The 23,370-nt window shown below is 35.4% G+C and overlaps 1 protein-coding gene across 2 annotated transcripts in view; it reads left to right on the plus strand.

The window, feature by feature from the left end:
• APPL1 (adaptor protein, phosphotyrosine interacting with PH domain and leucine zipper 1) overlaps positions 1-19,616 on the plus strand; it is a 34,539-nt gene extending 14,923 nt beyond the window's left edge. For both annotated transcript variants that reach the window (XM_034658500.1, XM_034658501.1), the window contains exons 8-22: positions 1,663-1,809; positions 2,657-2,739; positions 3,480-3,638; positions 4,327-4,515; positions 6,166-6,208; positions 7,557-7,613; positions 9,885-9,976; positions 10,347-10,529; positions 11,999-12,051; positions 12,642-12,816; positions 12,906-12,942; positions 13,556-13,702; positions 14,460-14,510; positions 14,999-15,088; positions 16,095-19,616. In XM_034658500.1, the coding sequence (XP_034514391.1) occupies positions 1,663-1,809; positions 2,657-2,739; positions 3,480-3,638; positions 4,327-4,515; positions 6,166-6,208; positions 7,557-7,613; positions 9,885-9,976; positions 10,347-10,529; positions 11,999-12,051; positions 12,642-12,816; positions 12,906-12,942; positions 13,556-13,702; positions 14,460-14,510; positions 14,999-15,088; positions 16,095-16,241 (1,653 nt within the window). In that variant the 3' untranslated portion in view covers positions 16,242-19,616. The remainder of the gene's footprint in view (positions 1-1,662; positions 1,810-2,656; positions 2,740-3,479; positions 3,639-4,326; positions 4,516-6,165; positions 6,209-7,556; positions 7,614-9,884; positions 9,977-10,346; positions 10,530-11,998; positions 12,052-12,641; positions 12,817-12,905; positions 12,943-13,555; positions 13,703-14,459; positions 14,511-14,998; positions 15,089-16,094) is intronic.
• The last annotated feature ends 3,754 nt before the right edge of the window (positions 19,617-23,370 follow it).

Below are 23,370 nucleotides of genomic sequence, written 5' to 3' on the forward strand. Positions count from 1 at the left end.
ATTTGCTTGAGGTCACACTCTGGTTACTTAATTTTAAGCCTTTATCTCTCTATCAAAAAAACTCAGTAGTTGTGATGATGAAATGGGATAATACATACAGGGCACCTGGCTTGTAGCAAGTTTTATTAAATTCTAGCAATAATTATTATGATAATGGTGTATGTCTGGAACATAGAATGTATTTGGGGAGGTATGGCAGAGATGACAAGAAAGTAGTTTGGGGCCAGGTATCTACATCAGTGGCTTTGAAATTTGAGTTGGAGTGGGCAGCCTGCTTAAAGAAATCCTACTTAAAGGATTGTAAGTGGATAACACCATGCAGTTGTGTTACAGTAAAAATACTAATGGAAATGTGAAGGGGACAGGACTAGAGGGAATCCAATGGAAAAGGTACCAGAATAGTTTGCAAAGACATTAGGAGAACCTCAGGTAGTTGTTGAAATGGAGAGGAAGGAATACTTTTGGAAGATATTTTGTAAGTAGAATTGACAAGAATTATAGTAGGAGGAGGAATCAAAAAGGAATCCTATGATTCTTGGATGATGGGGTGGATCTTGGAATAATTAAGAGAGCTAAGAAACAGGGGCTTAGTCGGTTAAGCGTCTGCCTTCAGCTCAGGTCATGATCCTGGGGTCCTGGGAACAAGTCCCACGTCAGGCTCCTGGCTCAGTGGAGAGTCTGCTTCTCCTCGCTCTGCTCCCCCCCCCCCCCCCCCCCCCCCCCCCCCCCCCCCCCNGCTCTCAAACAATCTTAAACAAAAAACTAAGAAACGGGAACAGGCTTTGTGGGAAAGATACTATATTCAGTTTTGTACATGTCCAGCACATTTATAAACGCATGTGCTTGCACACACACACACAGTCCAGCTGGAGATGTGCTTCCTCTGACACCTAGGAGAGTGAAGGGCAAGGGATGTCTGGGTGACTCAGTCGGTTGGGCATCTCCCTTCGGCTCTGGTCATGATCCCAGGATTCTGGGATCCAGCCCCGCACTGGGCTCCCTGCTCAGCGGGGAGTCTGCTTCTCCCTCTCCCTGCTCATGCTTTCTCTCTTGTTTCTCTCTCTCTCTCAAATAAATAAAATTTTAAAAGAGTGAAGGGTGAGAGAGAAAAATTTGGGAGTCATTGGTGTATTGGAATATTCCTAGTACTTGATTTGGTATTCTAAGGAAAGCAAGAAGAGAGAAGAGCCTAATGCATATTATATAATAGGTGCTCAATAAATATTTGTTGTCTGAATACAAGAACTTAAAGGAGCACACATATTTTAAATGTGGGTGAAGGAAAACAAATACAAGAGAGGAAGAGCAGCAGGAGAGAACCAGAAGAGAAGTATGGTATGAATTGACCAAGAACAAAGACTGTCATGACTAAGCTAATACCAAACCCTTGTCTGTCTTTTCTCTGTGTGGTAGACTCTGCACACTTAGTTCAGTTCTTAGCTATGTGCAGAATTCTGCTTTAAACATGGATTTTAAGATGGAATGGTTGGTAGTAAGACAGGAAAATTAGCCAATGTTTTATAGGATTTCTACAATCTCAGAAAATAAAGATGTACAATTGCTGGTGATCTGTCTTTTTCCTTGGGTAAGCTCTTCCCTACAGCCACTACTAAAGATAATTACACAATTAAATAATAGTATTTTTAATGTTTTTATTCAAAGGTAAAGTATGAAGTAACGGAAGATGTCTACACTTCCAGGAAAAAACAACACCAGACCATGATGCATTATTTTTGTGCATTAAATACTCTTCAATACAAAAAGAAAATAGCATTGTTAGAACCTCTACTTGGGTACATGCAAGCTCAGGTAAATACTGACTGTACTGTGTTTTGGATTATAACTGTCCTAAAAACTATATTAAGTTTGATATTTATGTTAAGTACAAGGGTATTACAAACTAAGGTCAAAATATTCTATTTGGATCTGTGTTTTCAAAAGTAATTTAAAATGTCATCGAAATGCTATTTTGAGGAAGTTAGAATGGTTTTCCTTGCAGATGAATATTTCACATACTTTTTAAGGTAAATGAAACCACTTACCTTGTCTTTAGGCCTTGTCCATCACAGGTGGGGGGACGGGGAACAGAAAGCTAAGTGAATTCTGCAGTTACTCCTACTGATGGGACTTCCATTCACTCTAGCTTCAGAACAGATTTGGAAGAGAATGGACAAGTTTGTCTCCTGTTCCTTGCATACCTCCTGAGTTAAAAATAATAGATGAACTCCAAAGTGTCCCAAGAGGTTTGCAGCAGAAAGGAGGCTAGAAGAGTAAATTTGGGTAATATGAGATGGCACACCCCTAAAAATTAAAAGTTTAAAGAAATTCAAATAGTCTTTCAAATATGAGTGCTTATCATTCCTCAATATAAAGTTTATCTTTGTATAGACATAAGTTTATATAACTTAATTTAAAATGTTTTAACATTTTCTAGTTTTATAAATTGCTTACAAAGATGTACAGTGAAATTGAAGTCTGGTTTCTACAGTGGCTCTAAGCCCAGTAGAAGTCATTATAAAGTAGTACACAAGTGGGAATACTCCTTTGTTCTTTACCTTACCATGTATCTTGGAGATTGTTTATATGATTCACTGTGTTTCTTGTATGTGTGTGTTTCTGTTGTTCATCCTCCCACTCACACACCCTCTTGTCCCAGATAAGTTTCTTTAAGATGGGTTCTGAAAATCTCAATGAACAGCTGGAAGAATTCTTGACTAATATTGGAACAAGTGTACAGAAGTAAGTACTTTCTTCCTTAAAATTGAAAATGAAGTTATGAGAATAAGTTAACAGCTAAATGCCATAATCTAAAAATATTTAGCATTGAATTTCCTGAGGAGCTGTTTTCCTTGCCATGAAACTGTGTCTCACATGGCTTATGGATCCTCCTTGGTTGTTTTTTTTTTTTTTTTAAACCATCTTTTCCATAGAATCTGAACTCTGAATTTCATAGCTGTGTCAAGTCTAATGGTATTTTATTATAAGCTAGATTTTATGTATGTATATAACAGACACATAATAGTGATCATCCATAAGTTCATTATCTTCACAGTTATCTGAATTGTGGGGGGATGGATGGGAGTTACTAAATAAATCTTGCTTTCTAAGCCATGAAAGCTTAGAGATTAAAGAGAGCAACCAGTTCTAAGCAGGTTCTGAGCTGATGTGGTCAATCTGAGATATGCAGGGAGATTAAAATGATTGTTGTTTTAAAGGCGCAGGATAGAGCAGTTTGAAAATTTTTCCAAAGTTAGGCATTCAGTGTGGCTCCATTTGTTTTTTAACTTGGTATTGTTTCCAGAATATCTAGTTTCAAATAAAATGTAAAGCTGTTTAATCACTCGTTCATGTTACTTTAACCACCCATGCCACTGTTGCTCTCTTTAAGAAGAAATATGCAAAGCAAATACATAGATAAGCATGATTGGTAAGGAGATCTTTGTTGTGGTTGGTAGTAAATAGTATGTTTTCCGTGTTAGCGTTCGTAGGGAAATGGACAATGATGTAGAGACCATGCAGCAGACAATAGAAGATTTGGAAGTGGCCAGTGACCCCTTATATGTGCCTGACCCAGATCCCACGAAATTTCCTGTTAATCGAAACTTAACCCGGAAGGCTGGATACCTTAATGCTAGGAAGTAAGAAAACTATAGTTATTTTCATATGTTGTATATCATCTAAGGTAGCATCAAGTGAGTATAATATATGATTGCTATTGTCTGCTAAATTATTTTGTTTTACCAAATAGTGAATCTTTTTAGTTAGTGGAATTAGTGTTTTTGTCAGCTTTTTGACAGGTACATGAATAATTTTCAGAAGTAAAATTCTGTTTAGATATTTATTGAATAATTTAGAATTATTTTAAAAGTGAAACAAATTTGAGTTTAAATCTAGCATTACATGAATGCTATTAAATATCTTTTTTATTATACTTTAAAATGTATGTAATTATTACGTCAGCTTTTAGTTTTTATCTAAAGATAGGGTAAAGCAAGTTAACCTTAGAAGTAAAATGAATTCTTTTGAGTTTATTCTCCTGGAAGTTGAACTATAATTTATGGAACATCATTATAACAGTTGCAGTTTGATAATTTCCAGCGTTTTTTGGAAATACACACACACACACACACACACACACACGCCCACACACAAAAGTGGCTCCGTATACATGAATTTATTTTAGAGACTGAAAAACTGATAGATTTTCTAGGCACCTTTGTGCCTGTTACAAGCTAGTTCTTTGTGATGTGCTTTATCTTTTGTCTGGCTTATGATGAGATTTCAGGTGTGTTGTTACTAAAGAGTGAATGTACTTTCTTCATTTAGTAAAACAGGTTTGGTGTCATCTACCTGGGACAGACAGTTTTACTTCACGCAGGGGGGAAACTTAATGAGTCAGGCGCGTGGGGATGTGGCAGGCGGCCTGGCCATGGACATTGACAACTGTTCAGTAATGGCTGTGGACTGTGAAGACAGGCGGTACTGTTTTCAGATCACTTCCTTTGATGGAAAAAAGTTAGTATTTTTTCCTACTATTAAAAATTTGTCCTATTTTAAATTACTGAAATGCACAATAATTCCTTCTCATTCAGACATTTTATAGCTATTTTGGCTTATTATGTATTAAGATAGTTTTCTTTTTAATCACATAGAAATGAGTTGAATTTTCTTTTCTGACTTGGTTAAATGATGTCTTAATATTTTGAGATTGTCAAAACAAGGGCATGTGGTAAAAACCTGTGATTTCGTGTTAGGGTACTGTTCACTGAAAATTCTGCACCGTATGGGGGAAGGCAGCACAAGTTATTGGAAAGAGCCCTAACCCTGGGGTCAGAAAGTTCAAATTCAGGATCTAGTACTTACTTTGTGGTCTTAGACAAGTTACATAACCTCTGTTTTTTTACATGTGAAATGGGGGTGGGGGGCCATAATCCCTACTTTGTAAATTATTATACAGAAGAGAAATCTGACATATGTAATGTGCCTGACATGTTTAAGTGCAAACACTAATGTTATTTTTAAATGTTAAATATTTCTGATTAATGATTTAGTCCCTTAATGTGCATATGCCATTTTTAAGACTTTTGTTACCTTTGCATTAATTGAGAATCCATAGAGTAGCCTTTAGAACACATTTTTGGAAAATACAGAAAAATAAGAAATACTGAATATTGAAAGAAAGCTATAATCTAACTAGAAGCAACAATGAACTTTTTGGTCTGCTGCCTTACAGTTTTTATTCTAACGACATTTTTAAAAATATTTGAGGAAATACTTTATATACATTTTGGATCTGCAGCTACTTATTAAAAACATTTCACAATGGTTACAATATAATCCATCTAAGGATATATACCATAATCTAAAATTTTTCCTAATGATAGATGTTTAAGTTATCTGCAGTTTTTTTCCTACTTAAAATACTGTTTTTGATGTTGCTTCAGAACAGTAAGAAAGATGTTAAGATGTTATGGTTCACTATCTTTTATCGGTTGTTTAATTTCATATTCCTTCTTCAAATATGTAATGAATGTCAGTGACTGTGTCATTTATCATGCTGGATGTTGGGAGTCCCTATGGTTACCAAATGGTTAATATGTTAGTACGGGAATTTACATTTTTTTCAGTTTTATTGCTAATAATGCTTAACATGATTTCCATTTCACATTCCTAGTGTGATTCAAAATTAGTAATTTTTCTCTCACTCTTAAAACAATAAATCTATAGAAAAGCTATGGATCCCAATGTTAGTGATTGGTACATTGAAAATTTTATTTGACTGTATTTATGGAGAAATAATGAGTACAATTAGTGTTTTCTGTAAATCACTGATTTACATTTGAAATATATATGATAAGTGTCAGAAAGTTGAAATGCATTGTTTTATTTGCAGTGTACCTTTGTTATAGGCTGTCTTCTGAAAACCAGCACCTGTTTCTTTTTTGGTACGTCTTGGCATGGATAGCCAGAGTCAAGAGTTGTTAAAATCTGAGTCAAGATGTGCCAGGTGGTCTCCTTTTCCTAACTAAGATATTGATTGGTTGTGTGTTTTGGGTTTTTTTAGTTTTGATACCTATTGGTTTTATATGTACTTGTAAAGATAAAAAGATTTCTCAGATCTTTTTTTAAGTTGAGGGTCAAACTTCTTTCTTTTTTATTTTTCAGATCTTCAATTTTGCAAGCAGAAAGTAAAAAAGACCATGAGGAGGTAAAATTTTATCTAAAGTTAATTTCTTCAGCAACATCTTAAGATATTTCAGTAACCAAATATTAAGATAGAAATGTGGAAAATCCTAGTTATTCAAAAAAATTTTTTTCATAAAAATCTGTTGTCCTCAAGCAACATTCTTAAGTCTCACGGAGACTTTTATAGCTAGACCTATAAGAGGAAGCCTTAGAGATCATTGGTGTCTGTCTTTTTAAAGGCTCAACTTCAGAAATGACCTTGTGACTGTTGCTCTCTGGCAAGCTGTTAGTATCATGAGGTGACAGTTTAATTTATTGCCTTCTCTCACCAACTTTCTGAGACAGTATTTGCTGCATTAAGAACATAGTGGCAGCTGATATAGCATGGCAGGAAACAAGTAAAGCTTAAAACCTGGGAGAAATGAAAGACAGAAGAACAAAAACTTGGGAGTGTCTGTTCTTCCTCATGAGTCTTTTATTTTTGGCTCCATTTTTACTTCTAGTACACCAAATATGGAAGGTAAGTTACCACCAAGAACTGACGCTTCGAAAACTTTGTCTTGAGAAATGTTCTTCAACGAATATATATTGTAGTTGATTTTGAGCCACTTTATATGGTATTATAACTGGGTTGGTAAAAGACAAGGTTAAAAATTCTATAGAGATCTATTTTTATTTACCTCTTGTGGAAAGGAGTAACTGTTAAAACTTGTTTTTGGTTTGTGAGGAATACAGTCTGCTCTCTGCTGGGTTTACCAAACAAATTATTAGTTTAATGAGGCTCATCATGGACTAGAGTCCTTGAGTGTGAAGTAGAAAATGTGGAAGGGAGGATTTTCTGTGTTAATCAGCTATAAATCTGAAAGATGGGAAGTTTGTAAAATGCATTCACTGGGAATATATTTAGCTCTTAAGTTTCTTTATTGGTGTTAGTCATGATATTGGAGTCCAGACTATTTTATTTGGTAGGGATTAAAAGGGGAAGTGATATAAAAGACAAATAGAGATTACTAAATTATAACTTAACATTATTGCTATATTTTTATTTGCTTGTATGAAGTTAATTTAGTTTTTTTTTTAAGATTTTATTTATTTGAGAGAGAGAGAGCACTGGTGGAGGGGAGGGGCAGAGAGAGAGGGAAATGCAAACTCTCCATTGAGCAGGGAACCTGACACGGGCCTCGATCCCAGGACCCCGAGACCATGACCTGAGCCGAAGGCAGATGCTTAACCAACTGACCCACCCAGGCGCCCCAGTTATGTGTTACTTCTAATGAAACTTCTTTCAGTGAAATATTGACCATTCTTTTAGAAGAGAAGCACTATAGAAAAAAATATTAATCATGTTTTTCTGTTTTTTTCTCTTGCAGTGGATCTGTACAATAAATAACATATCCAAACAAATATATTTAAGTGAAAACCCAGAGGTAATATTTTTATTTTATGGTATTCAGACCTGGCAAAACTGAATAATTATTAATTTATTATTATGTCATAATTCCTCAAGTTCTGAAATCTTTTAATTTGCCCTTGAATGAGTAGCTTTAATAGATCCATGTATGAGATTTGGTCTTCCTAGAAAAATATTTCAAAAGTAACTGAAATCAGTCAGCTAACAAATTTTTACTGGGCATCAGTGCTGTGTTTAGCTTTGGGTTGAGCGCCATGGAGAAGGATACAAAAGAAAAAGCCATGGCTTTGCCCTCCAGGAGCCTGTGTGTATGGAAATACAAAACTAAAACTTTAACATTGTGTATAAAACTATGTAATTGAAAGCATATGGTAATGACTATCATCTTAAGATTTGAGAATGTTAAGATCAATGTGGACTTTAGTTTTAGAGAAAATTGTGGAGATGGCAGAATCCTGAGCTGGCTAACATTTGTCCATGTTTTGAGGAAAAGAGAAGAAATTGCAGATATGAGAATAAAAACAAAGCATAAAGGCAGAAATGGTGTGTTTATGAAACCAGTAGTATAATTGGAGTAGTATAAAGATTCTTGTTAGAGAATAGTAGCTGAAATGTGCATACAAATCACCTGGGGATCTTGTTAAAATGCAGATTAACATCTAGGGTGAAGTAGCCTGAACTCTCAGTTTTGCCAGTTATGCTTTGAGTAGCAAGGGTATCGAACCAGAATAATTTAGCTGTGTTAGTGAATCCAAGTATACAGGCAGAACCAGGGGTGCAGAGAACTCTGGAAGGAATTACGTGGGTCCACACTGCAGCACAGTTGGGAAAAGACTTGGTTTAGGGCAGGAGCTGTGTGACCTCTGCCAGTCTCGGTGGGCCCATCCGTGCAATAAACTGGGCTGCCTCCTAGCCCTGTGCAGGGCTGATGATCTCAGTTGAAGCAGAGCAGGGCTGATTTCTCTAGGAAGCCCTCACCCTTCTAAGTCTTAAAACTGTTGTTGGTATTAATGGTTGATTAGACAGGAGCATCTGGGAACATGTAGGAGGCCATTATCCTAATTCAGGCATGAACTGAGGGTCTGAACAGAGTGGTAACCAAGAGAAGAGAGAAGAAATAACGCATTGTAGAAAGAGGTAAGAAGAAATCAACCGGACTGGTTAGTAACTGACCGATGTAAAGGATGAAGGAGACGAATTAAAGATGACTTTCAGGTTTTAAACTCAAGTGAATGGAAGAACAATTTGAAAGAATTCTGTTTTTATCATAATGGCTTCGAGGTGCCAGCCAAGACACATAGGATTTCAATGCCTAGGAACAAGTTTTGAATTAAAGAAACAATATTTCATTACCTCCAAAATATTAGTAACTTCTGTTAGTTGTATAATAATGAGTGTAATCTAAGAAAATCAGTGCTAATTGTAGAGAAGCCTCTTGCTTGCAGTAATTTGATCTCTTGCCAGGTTAGCTTTTCTTTCCTCTTATGTTACTTGGGAGCACCAAAAAATGAAAATGGAAGTTGGATGACCTGTTAATATCTAGGGGGAATTCATGGTGAATACAGTGTTTGGATTTGAATAATTCAGGGTTGTCTTACTTTTCCCACAAATTATCAGAACTCTAAATTTTAAGTAGTATTTTCCAGATTATTTAGAATTACTTTATTTAATGAGGGAAGAAATTCTGATCTGTTTGTGGCATTGTCTTGGTATTTTTCCTAACTGTAAGACACAGAAATGCAAAAAGTTATGTGATTTTTTTTTCTAATGTAATTATTACTTTATGTAGCCAGTGTTTGAAATAAAACAGTAAGTTTAAAAATATTTCTTATAGGAAGATTTTCTTTCAGATTTTGGCCTGAAAATACCCATGATAACTTCATCAATAAATACATAGATATTTCTGAGCATAAATATATTCTGTAAGATCATGAAAACTTCAGCAGTATAGCTATAAAGTATTCTTATAGTAGGCTATTCCTACTCCTTCTAAATATTTAGCAAATGTATTGAGCACTCATATCGTTGGTGCTGTATTAGGTGCTAACAATACAAACCTTAATCCAAAAAATCTGGTAGTTAAATAAAGATCTAGGTCTGTAAGAAGTAAGAGGAAGCTTAAGTTAGAATGTTATGAAGTTATTAATGTGTCTTAATATTAAGCGTGGAACTATTTAGTAACTCCAATTTGCATTTTAAATGTAACTCAGGAACATTCTGACAATTGTATTCAAACTTTTGGTTTCCTTGCTTTACTAATTCTAGTCCTTTTTAAAAAACAAAATAGGAAATTGCTGCACGAGTAAATCAGTCAGCTTTGGAAGCGGTCACTCCTTCCCCATCTTTCCAGCAGAGGCATGAGAGTCTACGGCCAGCAGCGTGAGTTACCAGACTTTGGGTTATTTAAAACTATATGGACTTTTGAAAGTGTCCGCAGACACTTTGCTTTTAGCAGTGCTACTTACATTAATATGAACTAGTTCCCCCAAAACATAGAAAGTGTATCTTCAAGTTGGTAAATTTACCAGCAAGCGTGCTAAACAAATAACAATTCCAAAGTGCCCTAGTCCTTTAGATTGAGATCATTTATGTTTTTGAATTTAGTCATTGGAAAGAAAACCCTGTTATTGAAATTTTTTCTACTTCTCTCTTTGACTTACAAAATTGTATTTTTGTTTCTCATAGTTTGTATTCAATTTCAAAAGGAGAAAACTAAATGCAGTGCCTTCTGGTTTTCTTCTGTGCTCAGACAATCTCGGCCACCGACAGCTCGAACCAGCAGCTCGGGATCCTTAGGATCGGAGTCCACGAATTTGGCTGCCCTTTCTCTGGACTCTCTCGTTGCTCCAGACACTCCGATACAGTTTGACATCATTTCTCCTGTGTGTGAAGATCAGCCTGGCCAGGCAAAAGCCTTTGGCCAGGGAGGCAGGTAGGGGATGGCATCACTGGGATCTTGTTCTGTGGTCTGTAGGGCTTATGATTCCATTTTTGCAGTTGAGGGCCCTCTCTCACATATGTGTATCAATTATGTGGTACTTTCTTTAATTACCTAATTTTGATGGTCAGGAAAGACTCGTGCAGGTTTTCCTGTTTTGTGTCTCAGTTAAACAAGTGAAGATACTTTAGTTCTAAAACTACTTAATTTTGAATTGCTTATCAGATCTGCTTCTGGTATTTGCTCTTAAATTACAGAAGAAAATTAATAGTCCTATCTTTAGGTCATGACTATATTTTAGAAATTGAGAGTAATACATGTTCTATAGGTTTTTAAGAAAAATATCATCTTGGGTCAGAATAAGAAATCTCCAGGGGTGCCTGGGTGGCTCAGTCGTTAAGCATCTGCCTTCGGCTCAGGTCATGATCCCAGCGTTCTGGGATCGAGCCCCACATCAGGCTCCTCTGCTGGAAGCCTGCTTCTTCCTCTCCCACTCCCCCTGCTTGTGTTCCCTCTCTTGTTGGCTGTCTCTATCTCTGTCAAATAAATAAAAAATCTTAAAAAAAAAAAAAATCTCCAGGAAGGTACTAAAACATTATCATGCATGAATTATTAATAAATCATCTTTTGGTTATATAACAAGAAATGTGAAAGCTGTTAGAATTTTTCTTTGGCTAATAAATTGATACTAATTTGGATATACATGGCTATGACCAAGAAAAAATAATTTATATTTGATCACAGAAATATACTTAGCATTTGATATAATAGTTTAGACATGAATTACAGAGAACAATTTCATGTTATCTTAATGCCAGCGTTAATGCCAGTTAGCTCTCTGTTTGCTTACAAAGTCTGTTTTGAATTAAATTTTTTTCCTTCATTGTGGGTGTGCCAAGAGCCACTCACGCTGAGGAAGGAGGTAGCTCCCATCACTAATTAGGCTTTTCTTCTTGCCTTCTGTTATGTATGCCTTGAGAAATACATGTTTAAAACTAGAAAATGTTCAAATTAGCATAATTAACTTGCAGTATGTACTTAGAGGACCTAAAAAGAGGTTTTTACAATCCTAGAAAGGCCCTAGCATTTTTCTTGAGTAGCTAGAATTGAAGCTAAATCAGCTGTTCTGTCCCCCCTTTATTTAAATTCAAGGACTTTCTCAACATGGTTTTTAGATATTGGGGGTGTGTGTGTGTTGTATGTCTACATTTCAGTTCATCCACCTCTTCTAGAATGAAGCAGCATTGAGTTCAGCTTAAGTGTGAAGGCGGGGGCCTTCGTCAGAATAAGGTGGTCATCAGTAGTTTTCCTTAACAGGATACAGTATTTTAGAGCTTTTTAAAAGATGAATGTACACGTTTTTGTGATTCTTAGTTTTTAACTCCAGTTTCAATGATTGAGATTTCTTCCATATGGCTCATGATAACTGACCATTGGTTCCTAATTTTTTAAAAACTTTTCAGGCGCACAAATCCATTTGGAGAATGTGGAGGAGGTACAAAATCTGAAACTGAAGGTAAAAGAGATGTGCAGTATTCTTGTATTTTAAAAATTCTCAGCAGTAAACTGTGTGAGGAATTTGTTGTTTATATTTATTCTGATATATGCTGTTTTAATGGTAGCTTTACTTCACAGTTTCTTTTTGCTTATAGTACTCAAAGTAGCAAAACTTAATCAGGCTTAAAGATTTCATTAAAATTATAGAATATCATACTTTGGACCTCACAGTCAAATTCTCATTGCGGAAGATAACCCTTTAAGCTTTTCCCATCAGGTGATGTTATCATCTGGTACTAGAGCATTAACTTTTTTTCTTTTTTCAGTAACTATTTGTTTTGATAAATTTCAAACTTAAAAGCTATAAGAATAGTACAAGGAATTTTTTTTTACTCAGAACCATCAATTGTTGAAGTCTAACCTTTTGCTATTTGAATTAGAGATCTTAATTTTTCCTATGACTTGAACACTGTAGTTAGGAATAATTTCTAAATACTTCTACTAGGTTGACTTTTTCACTAGAAAATCTAAAAGGTGACAATGTATTTTATTCTTAAGGCAGGGAAATGTGGGATTTAAAGATATGTAATGTACTTTGTTCTTTTATAGATTCTATTCTTCATCAGTTATTTATTGTCCGATTCCTTGGTTCTATGGAGGTGAAATCAGATGACAATCCAGATGTTGTTTATGAAACAATGAGGCAAATCCTAGCTGCCCGGGCCATCCATAACATCTTTCGTATGACAGAATCACATTTATTAGTCTCTTGTGATTGTTTAAAGTAAGTAATCACCTCCCCCTTAAAAACTGTAGAAAAAAATGTTTAATTTCAGCCTAATTAAAATTTGTTTTCCAAATTTTTAATTACAGGTTAATTGATCCACAGACACAAGTTACAAGGCTCACAGTGAGTTCTACATGTTTAAAGCTTTATTGGAAGTCTCTTTGTGCATATACACATCTATATCATTATAATAACTCTGATCGTATGTATTGAAATATGCTATTAATTATGATTGGCTAAGTTATAATTAAGCCTATGGCCATCTCTCCCAAAAATTTATAATTGAACATTCCATGTACTTAAAGAATCAGTGCAATCTGGCATGAAATGTAGTTTTTTAGTATATAATGTATGCTGCTTAGTTAATGGGATAAACACTAACAGTAGAAATTAAAAGGTGAACATAATTGAGTTTATTTTATAATTACCTGTGTTGAAATAGGTGGAAGTACGTGCTCTTAGTCAATTAATAATATGGACCATTTTGGTTACTGAATTTGATTTTGTAAACTGTGTAAATGACTAAGTTCAATATTCAATAGTGTCTTATTCTGCCTGGTAATCCAAACCAAATAAGACATTTTTGTTCTTTGATTGCCGTTCTGTTAAGAAAAAAACTTGGCTTTAATGTTCTGTTTATAATATTTTTATAACTTAGTACCTGAATTTGTCATGTTGAAGAGTGCACTTGTGTTTGAAAAAATCTCATGTTTGCTTCTGATATTTTCTGTGGCAGTTTCCATTACCCAGTGTAGTTTTGTACGCTACACACCAGGAAAATAAGAGGCTTTTTGGATTTGTTCTTCGGACATCAGGAGGGAGAAGTGAAAGTAATCTGTCATCAGTCTGCTATATATTTGAATCAAACAATGAGGGGGAAAAGGTACATGACTTTTCAAAATGTGTTTCTGTTATGAAATATATATCCTAGTCGAAGTCCTTAGTAAGATTTCTGGAAAAAAACAAATTTGGCCTAATCCATCTGAGTTGTTTGACCAAAGCCTATTGGCTCTGAAGATAGCTGAGCTGGTGGGTCTTTTGACTACAGACCAGGTCTTCCCTGGCCATTGGTAGCTGCTGCAATCTTCTGGGCTCATGAATTTACTCTGGGAATGCAGAGTATTCCCATAATCAGCCTTTTTCAGCTGTTTTCAGCTTAGAGCAACATCAGCATCTGCTTGCTTCATTCTTTGCAGACCTTACCATTTCAGTAAGGAATTTGAGATACCAGGAAGGTGAGGTATGTGACAGAGGTGAGACCCAGCAGCAGAAACTCAGGGACTCTGAAGAGAATACACAGATGCTTCATTTGGGGGCTGGAACTTTTTTTTTTTCTTTTGAGAGCATGAGCAGGGGGAGGGGCAATGGGAGAGGGAGAGAATCTCAAGCATACTCTGCACTGAGCAAAGAGCCCAACATGGGACTCAACTCTGAGATCATGACCTGGGCTGAAATCAAGAGTCTGATGCTTATCCAAATGAGCCAGGTGCCCTGGGGCTGGAACATTCTTAAATCAGCTTTTATTTGAAGCAGTATATTATAATGTGTTATAAATCTAGTTACATCAGCCATTTTGATACTTGAAATTATTACTTCGATGTGAGAAATGCCTGAGTTTTTCCTACTTTTTCCCCTTTTAGATTTGTGATTCTGTTGGTCTGGCAAAACAAATAGCTTTGCATGCAGAACTGGTAAGAATTCAAAATACTTAATTATCCAAGAATGTTCTTTTTTTTTTTTTTTAAGATTTTATTTATAGCTCACAGGCAGGGAGAGGGGCAGAAGGACAGGGAGAGAATCTCAAGCAGACTACTCACTGAGCACAGAGTTCTGTGCAGGGCTTGATCTCATGACCCTAAGATCATGACCAGAACCTAAATCAACAGTTGGATGCTTAACCAACTGAGCCCAAGTGCCCCTCCAAGAATGTTACCTAAAGTAATATAAGATCTTTCATATTAGCAAGCAAATAAAATGATTTTGCTGTGCAGGGTTATCAGTGGATACTATTGCTGATACAGCATTTAGAATTTGGATAAGGGACTGAGAATATAAATTTTAGTGTTTTCATATAAATATAAAAAATATGAAAAGGTTACAAAGTCAATATTAACTGAAAAGTCTAAAATTTAAAATTATTTCATATTTAATTCATTAGTTGTATTCATCTGTTTTTCAGGATCGTCGGGCATCAGAAAAACAAAAAGAAATAGAAAGGGTAAAAGAGAAGCAACAGAAAGAACTCAGTAAACAAAAACAAATTGAAAAGGTATGTAGTCTTAGTATCTAGATCTTCTCTGATGTAATGTTTATGAAATTTTCTTAATTTGGGACTGTGATTTTCAGATTTGAATTTCCAAGTGACTGTCTGTTTCTGCTTCCTCAGCCACTGTATAACCAGATGGTTCATAGCACAGCAGAAAAGGAAGAGATCTGTCTTCTGAGAGGATGTTTGCCTTATAGTTACTGACATATAGTTGACTTGCTGCTTAGCAGACATACCAAAACTTTTATGTTTCCATATTCTAGTGAAAGTTGTTTCTATCAAAGCAGGTCTTTTGAGAGGCTGTGTGTGTGTGTGTGTGTGTGTGTGTGTAGACTTAACTGCCATTGCTGACATCTTTATTAGTCTCCAGGAAGGTATATATAGTTATATAAATACTTAGTGGTACCAGGAGTGTCAAATCATTGTCCATCCAACAGGATAATTTTAAGTTAGGCAAGTTTCAGAGCAAAATCTGGAGAATGCATTAGATAGTGATGCATGAGATTGTAAGACCCAGTTATGGGTTGTGGCATTGGCAGCGGAAAAGAGACCTTTGCGGGATACTTAATGAGTACAGATCAGCAGGAATTGGAAATGGATTGGACTTATGGACAATGAAGTTGAAGCTTCCTTGCTAGGTTAGGCTAAGAGAGGGTGACAACTGATTTAGCAAGATAAGTTGGACAGAGGGGGAAGGGTAGGGATGTGGAGCAATCCATTTTGAGCCTTTTATGGGGTAGATTGTGAGAGAGAACAATGGTCTGAATGTTGTTGGCCATAAAAATGGAGAAGAGGGCAATGTTGGCTTTTATAGGATTTCTCAAACAGTGCCAAAATTCACTTCGGTGTTGCACAGTGTTGTGTAGCCTTTGTTTTCGGTAAGTTGCCAGAATTATGCATAAATGTTTATGACAGAAGGATTGAATGGCTTAAGTATGTATTTTAAATGCATAGTTTTGCATTTGGTTGCAAACAACAAACTTAGTTTCTTTTCTGTCTTTTCTACTAGGACTTAGAAGAACAAAGTCGCTTGATAGCTGCTTCCAGTAGACCAAACCAAGCCAGTAGTGAGGGGCAGTTTGTTGTCCTTAGCAGTAGCCAGTCAGAAGAGAGTGATTTGGGAGAAGAAGGAAAGAAAAGAGAGTCAGAAGCATGAACTTATCCTTGCTTTTTGGTTGGTATTCCCCCCCTTGGAATTTATTGACAGTTTCTGTGGTGAAATGGCACAAGGTAACAACTATGTTGAAATACCAAGGAGACTAAAGTTTATATTTGCTTGTTTAACTTCACTTTTTAAAATAAGATTGACCTTGATCACTTAGGTTTGCATTAATTTTTCTTTTTTCCTTAAAAATAATATACTATGCAGTAACATCAAATTCCACATGTCAAAGAGAAACCTATTCATCTCCTTGAAGTAGATTGCTGAGGAATTACACTTGCTCAAGCCTTTTTTTCTTTTAAAACGTGAACTTATCTTGCATTGTAATTGGCTCTGACCATAAGAAACCTGTTATTCTTCAGCTTCAGGTAGTATGGATATGCTCCCTCTTCTCATTAGGAACATTTTTGCTGGCAGTGAGGAAGCTTTCAACTGAATCAGTTCAAAACCCTTTATACAGAGAATTCTACAAGTTTGCAAATATTTTAATTATTAAATGTGCAATAGAACTTTTATATAAAATAATTAGTAAAGATTTTAGACTTAAGGTTTCAAATTGTGGCAGGTGGTACTGTGATTTCAGGGCACTTTCTTGGATTGCTCACATTTCTCTGATGTATTACACCTGATGCCAGTGGGAAAGAAGCTTAAGTGTCTTCAGTTCCAGATTGATACAGCCCGTGGCTTTTAATTCTCAACTTTCTTAGTTCTCAGGTTGGGACTTGTATTATTGCTGCAGAGCAGTAATGGTTAAAATAAGATTTTGGAATTTATTAAAAGGGATTTTTTTTGTTCAAGTACATTTTAGATTAGGACTTAACATGTAAAGATATTGTTACAGGATAACATAGTATTTTCTGCATTGCGTGAAATAATTTTTATTGAAAATCAAGTGACGTTTCAAAAGAAATTCTATAACAGTTGTTTCCTGCTTAAAGTAAAAATGCCCAGAGTTTAGTTTAGAAAATGTAATCTTTTAAATTTCAGACTGATATGCACAGTATTTTCATAATTCCATGTTTTGATAAAATACTGATCACCACTTTATATCCACAAAGGCAAATAACTAATATATGAGAATAGAATTTGCACTAATTGTTGTAAATACTTGTACTCTCAAATGAGTAAAAGGTCTAATTCCATGAAAGATTGAAAGGAAATTGAATGTTTGGTTTAACAGTGACCAAGGAAGATTTTAGCTTGGTGCCAAGGTTAAAATGACATTTCCCTACTGCCATGTCAAAACTTGATTTTTTTTAACATTGCTGATAGAAATTATGTTCCTTTGTTTCACATGTAATACTATATAGAATCAAGTTAAATATATTGAATGAAATAGTCATTTAAAATTTTCAAGAGATTAGCCACTTCAAGACTACTTATATAAGGGAAAAAGCCCTTTGTTCTTTGATACAGTCTTTACTTAGTTCTGAGTTAGAGACGGCATCTGTTTTAGCTCTCACAATACCGTGTGGCTGTTCCACACTGTATGCACACTGGTTTCTGTGGAAGGGAATAATTATGTATAGGATCATGATATTCTTTGTATCCATGTGCCAAATGGGAATAATGATTACTTGATAATTATTTTGAAGCCTTATGTTACCAAAACCTATAGTAACAAAGTAGAAGTTTATGGAATACTTTTGAAGAAAGCTGATTTTGTGCTTACTAAGAGGGAATGTTTTCACAGTAGTTGGTGCATCATTCTTTTGGTAGAAGTTGAAATTTCTGTGCTCAGCACTTGATTAGTCATGGTAGGTCCTGCTCTTAAGACCTTTTTGAGAATTAGTAAGCTCTCTGTTTCATAAAGTCTTTTGTTTATGCTAGTAAGTGGTCACCTCACAGTTTAGATGAAACTGGTCACCGAAGATGCAGGTGGTCACCTCGGGAGGCAGTGCTACTAGGCTGCTGCTGTGCCTGGTCGCGAGGTGCTGCCCATCCCCAGTACTCTGGCTGACCAAAGGCTAAAGGCACTGGACGACTTAGGGATGCTGGACAAACTGTAGTTCCTTTTAAGTCATGATTTGATAGGAATTTCGACAACAGCACACCCATTTCCACAGATCAGACCAAAGAGCATCCTAACACCAAATAGAAGTCGTGTGTGGAATTTTAGATATTTCAACTTTTGGTCCATTGCTATAGAACTATATGAACTATTCCATATTGCAGATAGTTAAGCATCAACTTTAAAAAACTCACCTTTTTTGTTTGAAGAAGGCTGCCTGTGGGTTTCTGCATAATGTTAAAGCTGATCTTGGTTTGTTACCCTTTGAAATCCCTTCTGGCTCTTGGATGCTTTGGTGATGATTGAATTAGAATTTGGGATAGCTTTCTCAGATTCAATCTTACACTTGTTTTAGAAATTAACAAAATTCATTCTTTAAAAGAAAAATAAAGTCTACCTAATTCAGCTATGCACGCTGCTACCTGTAGGAACAGTACTTTTCTAACGATAGTAATGAAGTCAATAGACAGGAAACTAATTACTCCTTCTCCCTTTAAAAATTTTAAAACTTGATAACAACAGACTGAACAGAGATTCCCAAAGCCAGTCTAGTTTTGGGCATTTCTACAATGATTAGTTTGTGTTTAATTTCAAAAGAATTCTGAGGCTCTAGGCGTGGTTAAATTGTTGCTTTTATGCTTGGGAAAAGGGTAGTAGGGTATGCATAACATTCTATGTAATATACAGTCTTGTGTGGTAAAGGCATCTGAGTTAAGTTTGTGTAGGAACTACCAATATTTAAGATTTGAATCTTACTATAAATGCTGACAGACCCTAAGATCCCACGTATTGCAAAACCTTCTGCTACCTGAATAAAATGAAAATACTAACATTGGTTTTGACAACCTCCTAGCATTCAAATTGTACTTTAAATATTCGAACACACTGATTGTAGCAAGCAAGCCTTTCCTTTTATTCCAAGCAACTTTGGCTTACTCTTTCATGGATTTTGTTCTTCTGCATCAATAACACAGAGATTTGAAACTGGAACTGTACTACACTTTTTAACTAGTCTCTTGTGGCTGTACTCATGTAATTTACTTCAGCTAAAATGAGAACTGGGATTAAGTTATAACTAATGTGCAAAACTGCTTTGTATATTTGGTGATTTTGTAATGTTAAGTGAATTGGTTCTTATCTCACTGATACTATTAATCATGCATATATACAATTAAAAAATCATGCTACATTTCCCTTTAGAATTGAAGAACTCAACTTTACGTACTGGTGGTATACGTGTGGGGTGGAGAGCTTATTTTTTTCATTTTGTCAAAGTAGGTATTCTCTGACAAAGCTCCAGGATATATGCTGTTAGGAGATTTTTAATGTATAATAAAGTCCATGATTTTTGTATAGTCTTTTTTGTATGAAGTATTTGATATATACTCTGAATTTTATTTCTTCAAGTAATTCCAAATGATGCTTGTGAAACAAATGGACTTTTTAATATGTTATAACATTTAAAATTACACATCTAACCCCACTGCAATTCCATAACAGCTAAAATGAAAAAAAAAAAAAAAAAAAAAAAATGCCACTTACCTGGGAAATAATACAAATTCCTCACTAGTGACTTTTTTCCTTGTAGAAAAACAGACTGCTCAATAATTACCCTGGACATGTTACAGACAATATATACTTGCTATGGTTGGCCCTATTCAAAAAAATACATATGATTTAAAGGGGCAGGTTATTGTATACACCAGCTTAAGTGGGTTGGCCTGTAATTTTAATACTAACACATATTTGGCTCATGTGCTCTTTATACTTTCCTATAACACCAAGTTCTTTTCTTCTACTGGGAGTTTCTGTTCTAATTTGTTTTTATAAAATATATACACTTTTAGAAGGTCCAGGAATAGATGAAACTATAGAATTATATAATTTATCTAAGTGTATGTATATCCTAAATATATTTGTATATTGACATATCTATAATCCACTACTCACTTATAAACGGACACCACAATTTGATTAAAAAAATAAAAATTATTCATGCTAGCAAATTTTGCAAGTTTTTAATGTGAAAATTGTATCATAAAAGTAATTTTAAGTCTGTGCTTACTGAATTAGTCAGTATAGCCATGAATCCCTACATCAGAAAGAAGTCCTATAACTTCAGTTTCCCTAAGATGGACTCTATTATGCTAAAAAGTATACTAACAGTAAACATATAAGCAACAACGCTATGTTGACTGGGTCTGTGGTGAAAATGGACCTACATCATCCTGCCTACCACTCTGTTCTTATTGATGTGCCATCTAAATGCCACATGGGGTGGCTGAATATATATCTTCTTTCTTTGCTCATTTTTTCACATATACAAACCTGTACTTACCCACAGCATAGAACATAGAGAAATAAAAATTTAACCAACATTGTGTAACTGGTGAGAGAAGTTTATAGCAATACAGGCCTGCCTCAAGAAGCAAGAAAAATCTCAAAAAACCTAACTTTACATCTAAAGGAACTAGATAAAGAACAAAGAAAACCCCACACCAGCAGAAGGAAGGAAATAATAAAGATTAGAGCAGAAATAAGTGATTTAGAAACAAAAAATAGAACAGATCAATGAAACCAGGAGCTGGTTCATTCAAAAGATCAACAAAATTGATAAACCTCTAGCCAGACTCATAAAAAAATCGAAATAAAATAGGAATAACACTACAAAAATATAATTGTAAGAGAATACTATGAAAAATTATATGCTGACAAATTGGACAACCTAGAATAGATAAATTCTTAGAAGCTTAACCTACCAAAACTGAAACAGGAATAGAAAACTTGAATAGACCAATTACCAGTAAAGAAAATGAATCAGTAATAAACTGCCAATAAACAAAAATCCAGGACCAGATGGCTTCAGAGGTAATTCTACCAAACTTTTACAGAATTAATACCTCCTCTTCTCAAACAAGTCCGAAAAATAGAAGAGGAAGGAAAACTTCCAACTTTATTCTATGAGGACAGTATCACCCTGATAGCAAAATCAGATAAAGACACCACCAAATAGTGAACTACAGGCCACTATCTCTGATGAACATAGATGCAGAAATCAAGAAAATACTAGCAAACAGAATCTAGCAATATATTAAACATACACCACAATCGAGTGGGATTTATTCCCAGGATGTCAGGGTGGTTTGATATTCACAAATCAACATGATACATCACATCAATAAGAGAAAGGATAAAAACCATTTCATCTTAGTAGATGCAGATGTTGACAAAGTACAACATCTATTCATGATAAAAACCCTCAACATAGGGCACCTGGGTGGCACAGTTGTTCAGCGTCTGCCTTCGGCTCAGGGTGTGATCCCAGCGTTCTGGGATTGAGCCCCACATCAGGCTCCTCCACTGGGAGCCTGCTTCTTCCTCTCCCACTCCCCCTGCCTGTCTCTGTCAAATAAATAAAATCTTTAAGGAAAAAAAAACCCTCAACAAAGTATGTCTAGAGGGAACATACCACAACATAATAAAGGCCACATATAAAACCACAGTGAACATCATACTCAATGGGGAAAAGCCAAAAGCTTTTCAGCTTTTCCCCTAACGTCAGGAACAAGACAAAGATGTCCACTCTCCCCACTTATTCAACATTGTACTGGAAATCCTAGCCACAGTGGTTAGACAACAAAAAGAAAGAAAAGGCATCTGAATTGGTAAGGAAGAAGTAAAACTTCCACTACATGCAGATGACATGATACTGTATATAGAAAGCCCTAAAGACTCCACCAAAAAATTGCTAGAACTGATAAATGAGCTCAAAGTTGCAGGACACAAAATCAATGTACAGAAATTGGTTGCATTCCTATACGTTAATAATGAAGCAGCAGAAAGTGACATTAAAAGAAAGGCAAACGAAGAAACACTCGAGAACAAACTGATGGTTACCAGAGGGGAGGTGGGTGGGGGGATGGGTTAAATAGGTGATGGGGATTAAGGAGGGCACTTGTGATGATCACCAGGTATGTATGGAAGTGTTGAATCACTATATTGTACACCTGAAACTAATATCACACTATGTTAACTAAGTGGAATTTAAATAAAAACTTAACCCCCCCCATTTACAATTGCACCAAAAATAACAAAATATCTAGGAATAAATTGAACCAAAGAAATGAAAGACCCATACTCCAAAAACTGTGAAACATTGATGAAAGAAACTGAAGATGACACAAAGAAATGGAAAGACATTCCGTGCTCATGGATTGGAAAAACAAATATTGTTAAAATGTCTATACTACCCAAAGCAGTCTACAGATTTAATGCAATCCCTATCAAAATACAGCATTTTTCTTTGAACTAGAACAATCCTAAAATTTATATGTAACCACAAAAGACCCTAAATAGCCAAAGCAATCTTGGAAAAGAAAAAACTGGAGGTATCACAGTTTCAGGCTTTCAAGTTACATTACAAAGCTATAGTAATCAAAACGGTATGGTACTGGCATAAGAATAGACACTTAGCTCAATGGAACAGAATAGAAAGCCCAGAAATAAGCCCACAATTCAATGGTCAATTAATCTTTGACAAAACAGGCAAGAATATACAATGGGGAAAAGGTCTCTTCAACAAATGGTATTGGGAAAACTGGACAACCTTCTGACACCATACACAAAAATAAAATGTTTAAGAACCTAAATGTGAGATGTGTAACTAAAAATCCTAGAAGAGAGCACAGGTAGTAATGTCTTTGACATCAACCATAGCAACATTTTTCTAGATATGTCTCCTGAGGCAAGGGAAACAAAAGCAAAAAAACCAAGCTATTGGGACTACATCAAAATAAAAAGATGGACAGCAAAAGAAACAATCATCAAAACTACGAGGCAGCCTGCTGAATGGGAGATGATATTTGCAAATGACACATCCAATAAAGGGTTAGTATCAAAACAGATAAGTGATAGAACTCAAACCCAAGAAACAAATAATCCAATTAAACAATGGGCAGAAGACATGAACAGACATTTCTCCAAAGAAGACATACAGATGGCCAATGGACACATGAAAAGATGCTCCACATCACTCATGAGGGAAATGCAAATCAAAACCATTATGGGATTCCTCACACTTGTCAGAATGGCTAAAATAAAAAACACAAGTGT

Source organism: Ailuropoda melanoleuca, chromosome 4 (assembly GCF_002007445.2).
Source record: "Ailuropoda melanoleuca isolate Jingjing chromosome 4, ASM200744v2, whole genome shotgun sequence".
NCBI classification, from domain to species: domain Eukaryota; kingdom Metazoa; phylum Chordata; class Mammalia; order Carnivora; family Ursidae; genus Ailuropoda; species Ailuropoda melanoleuca.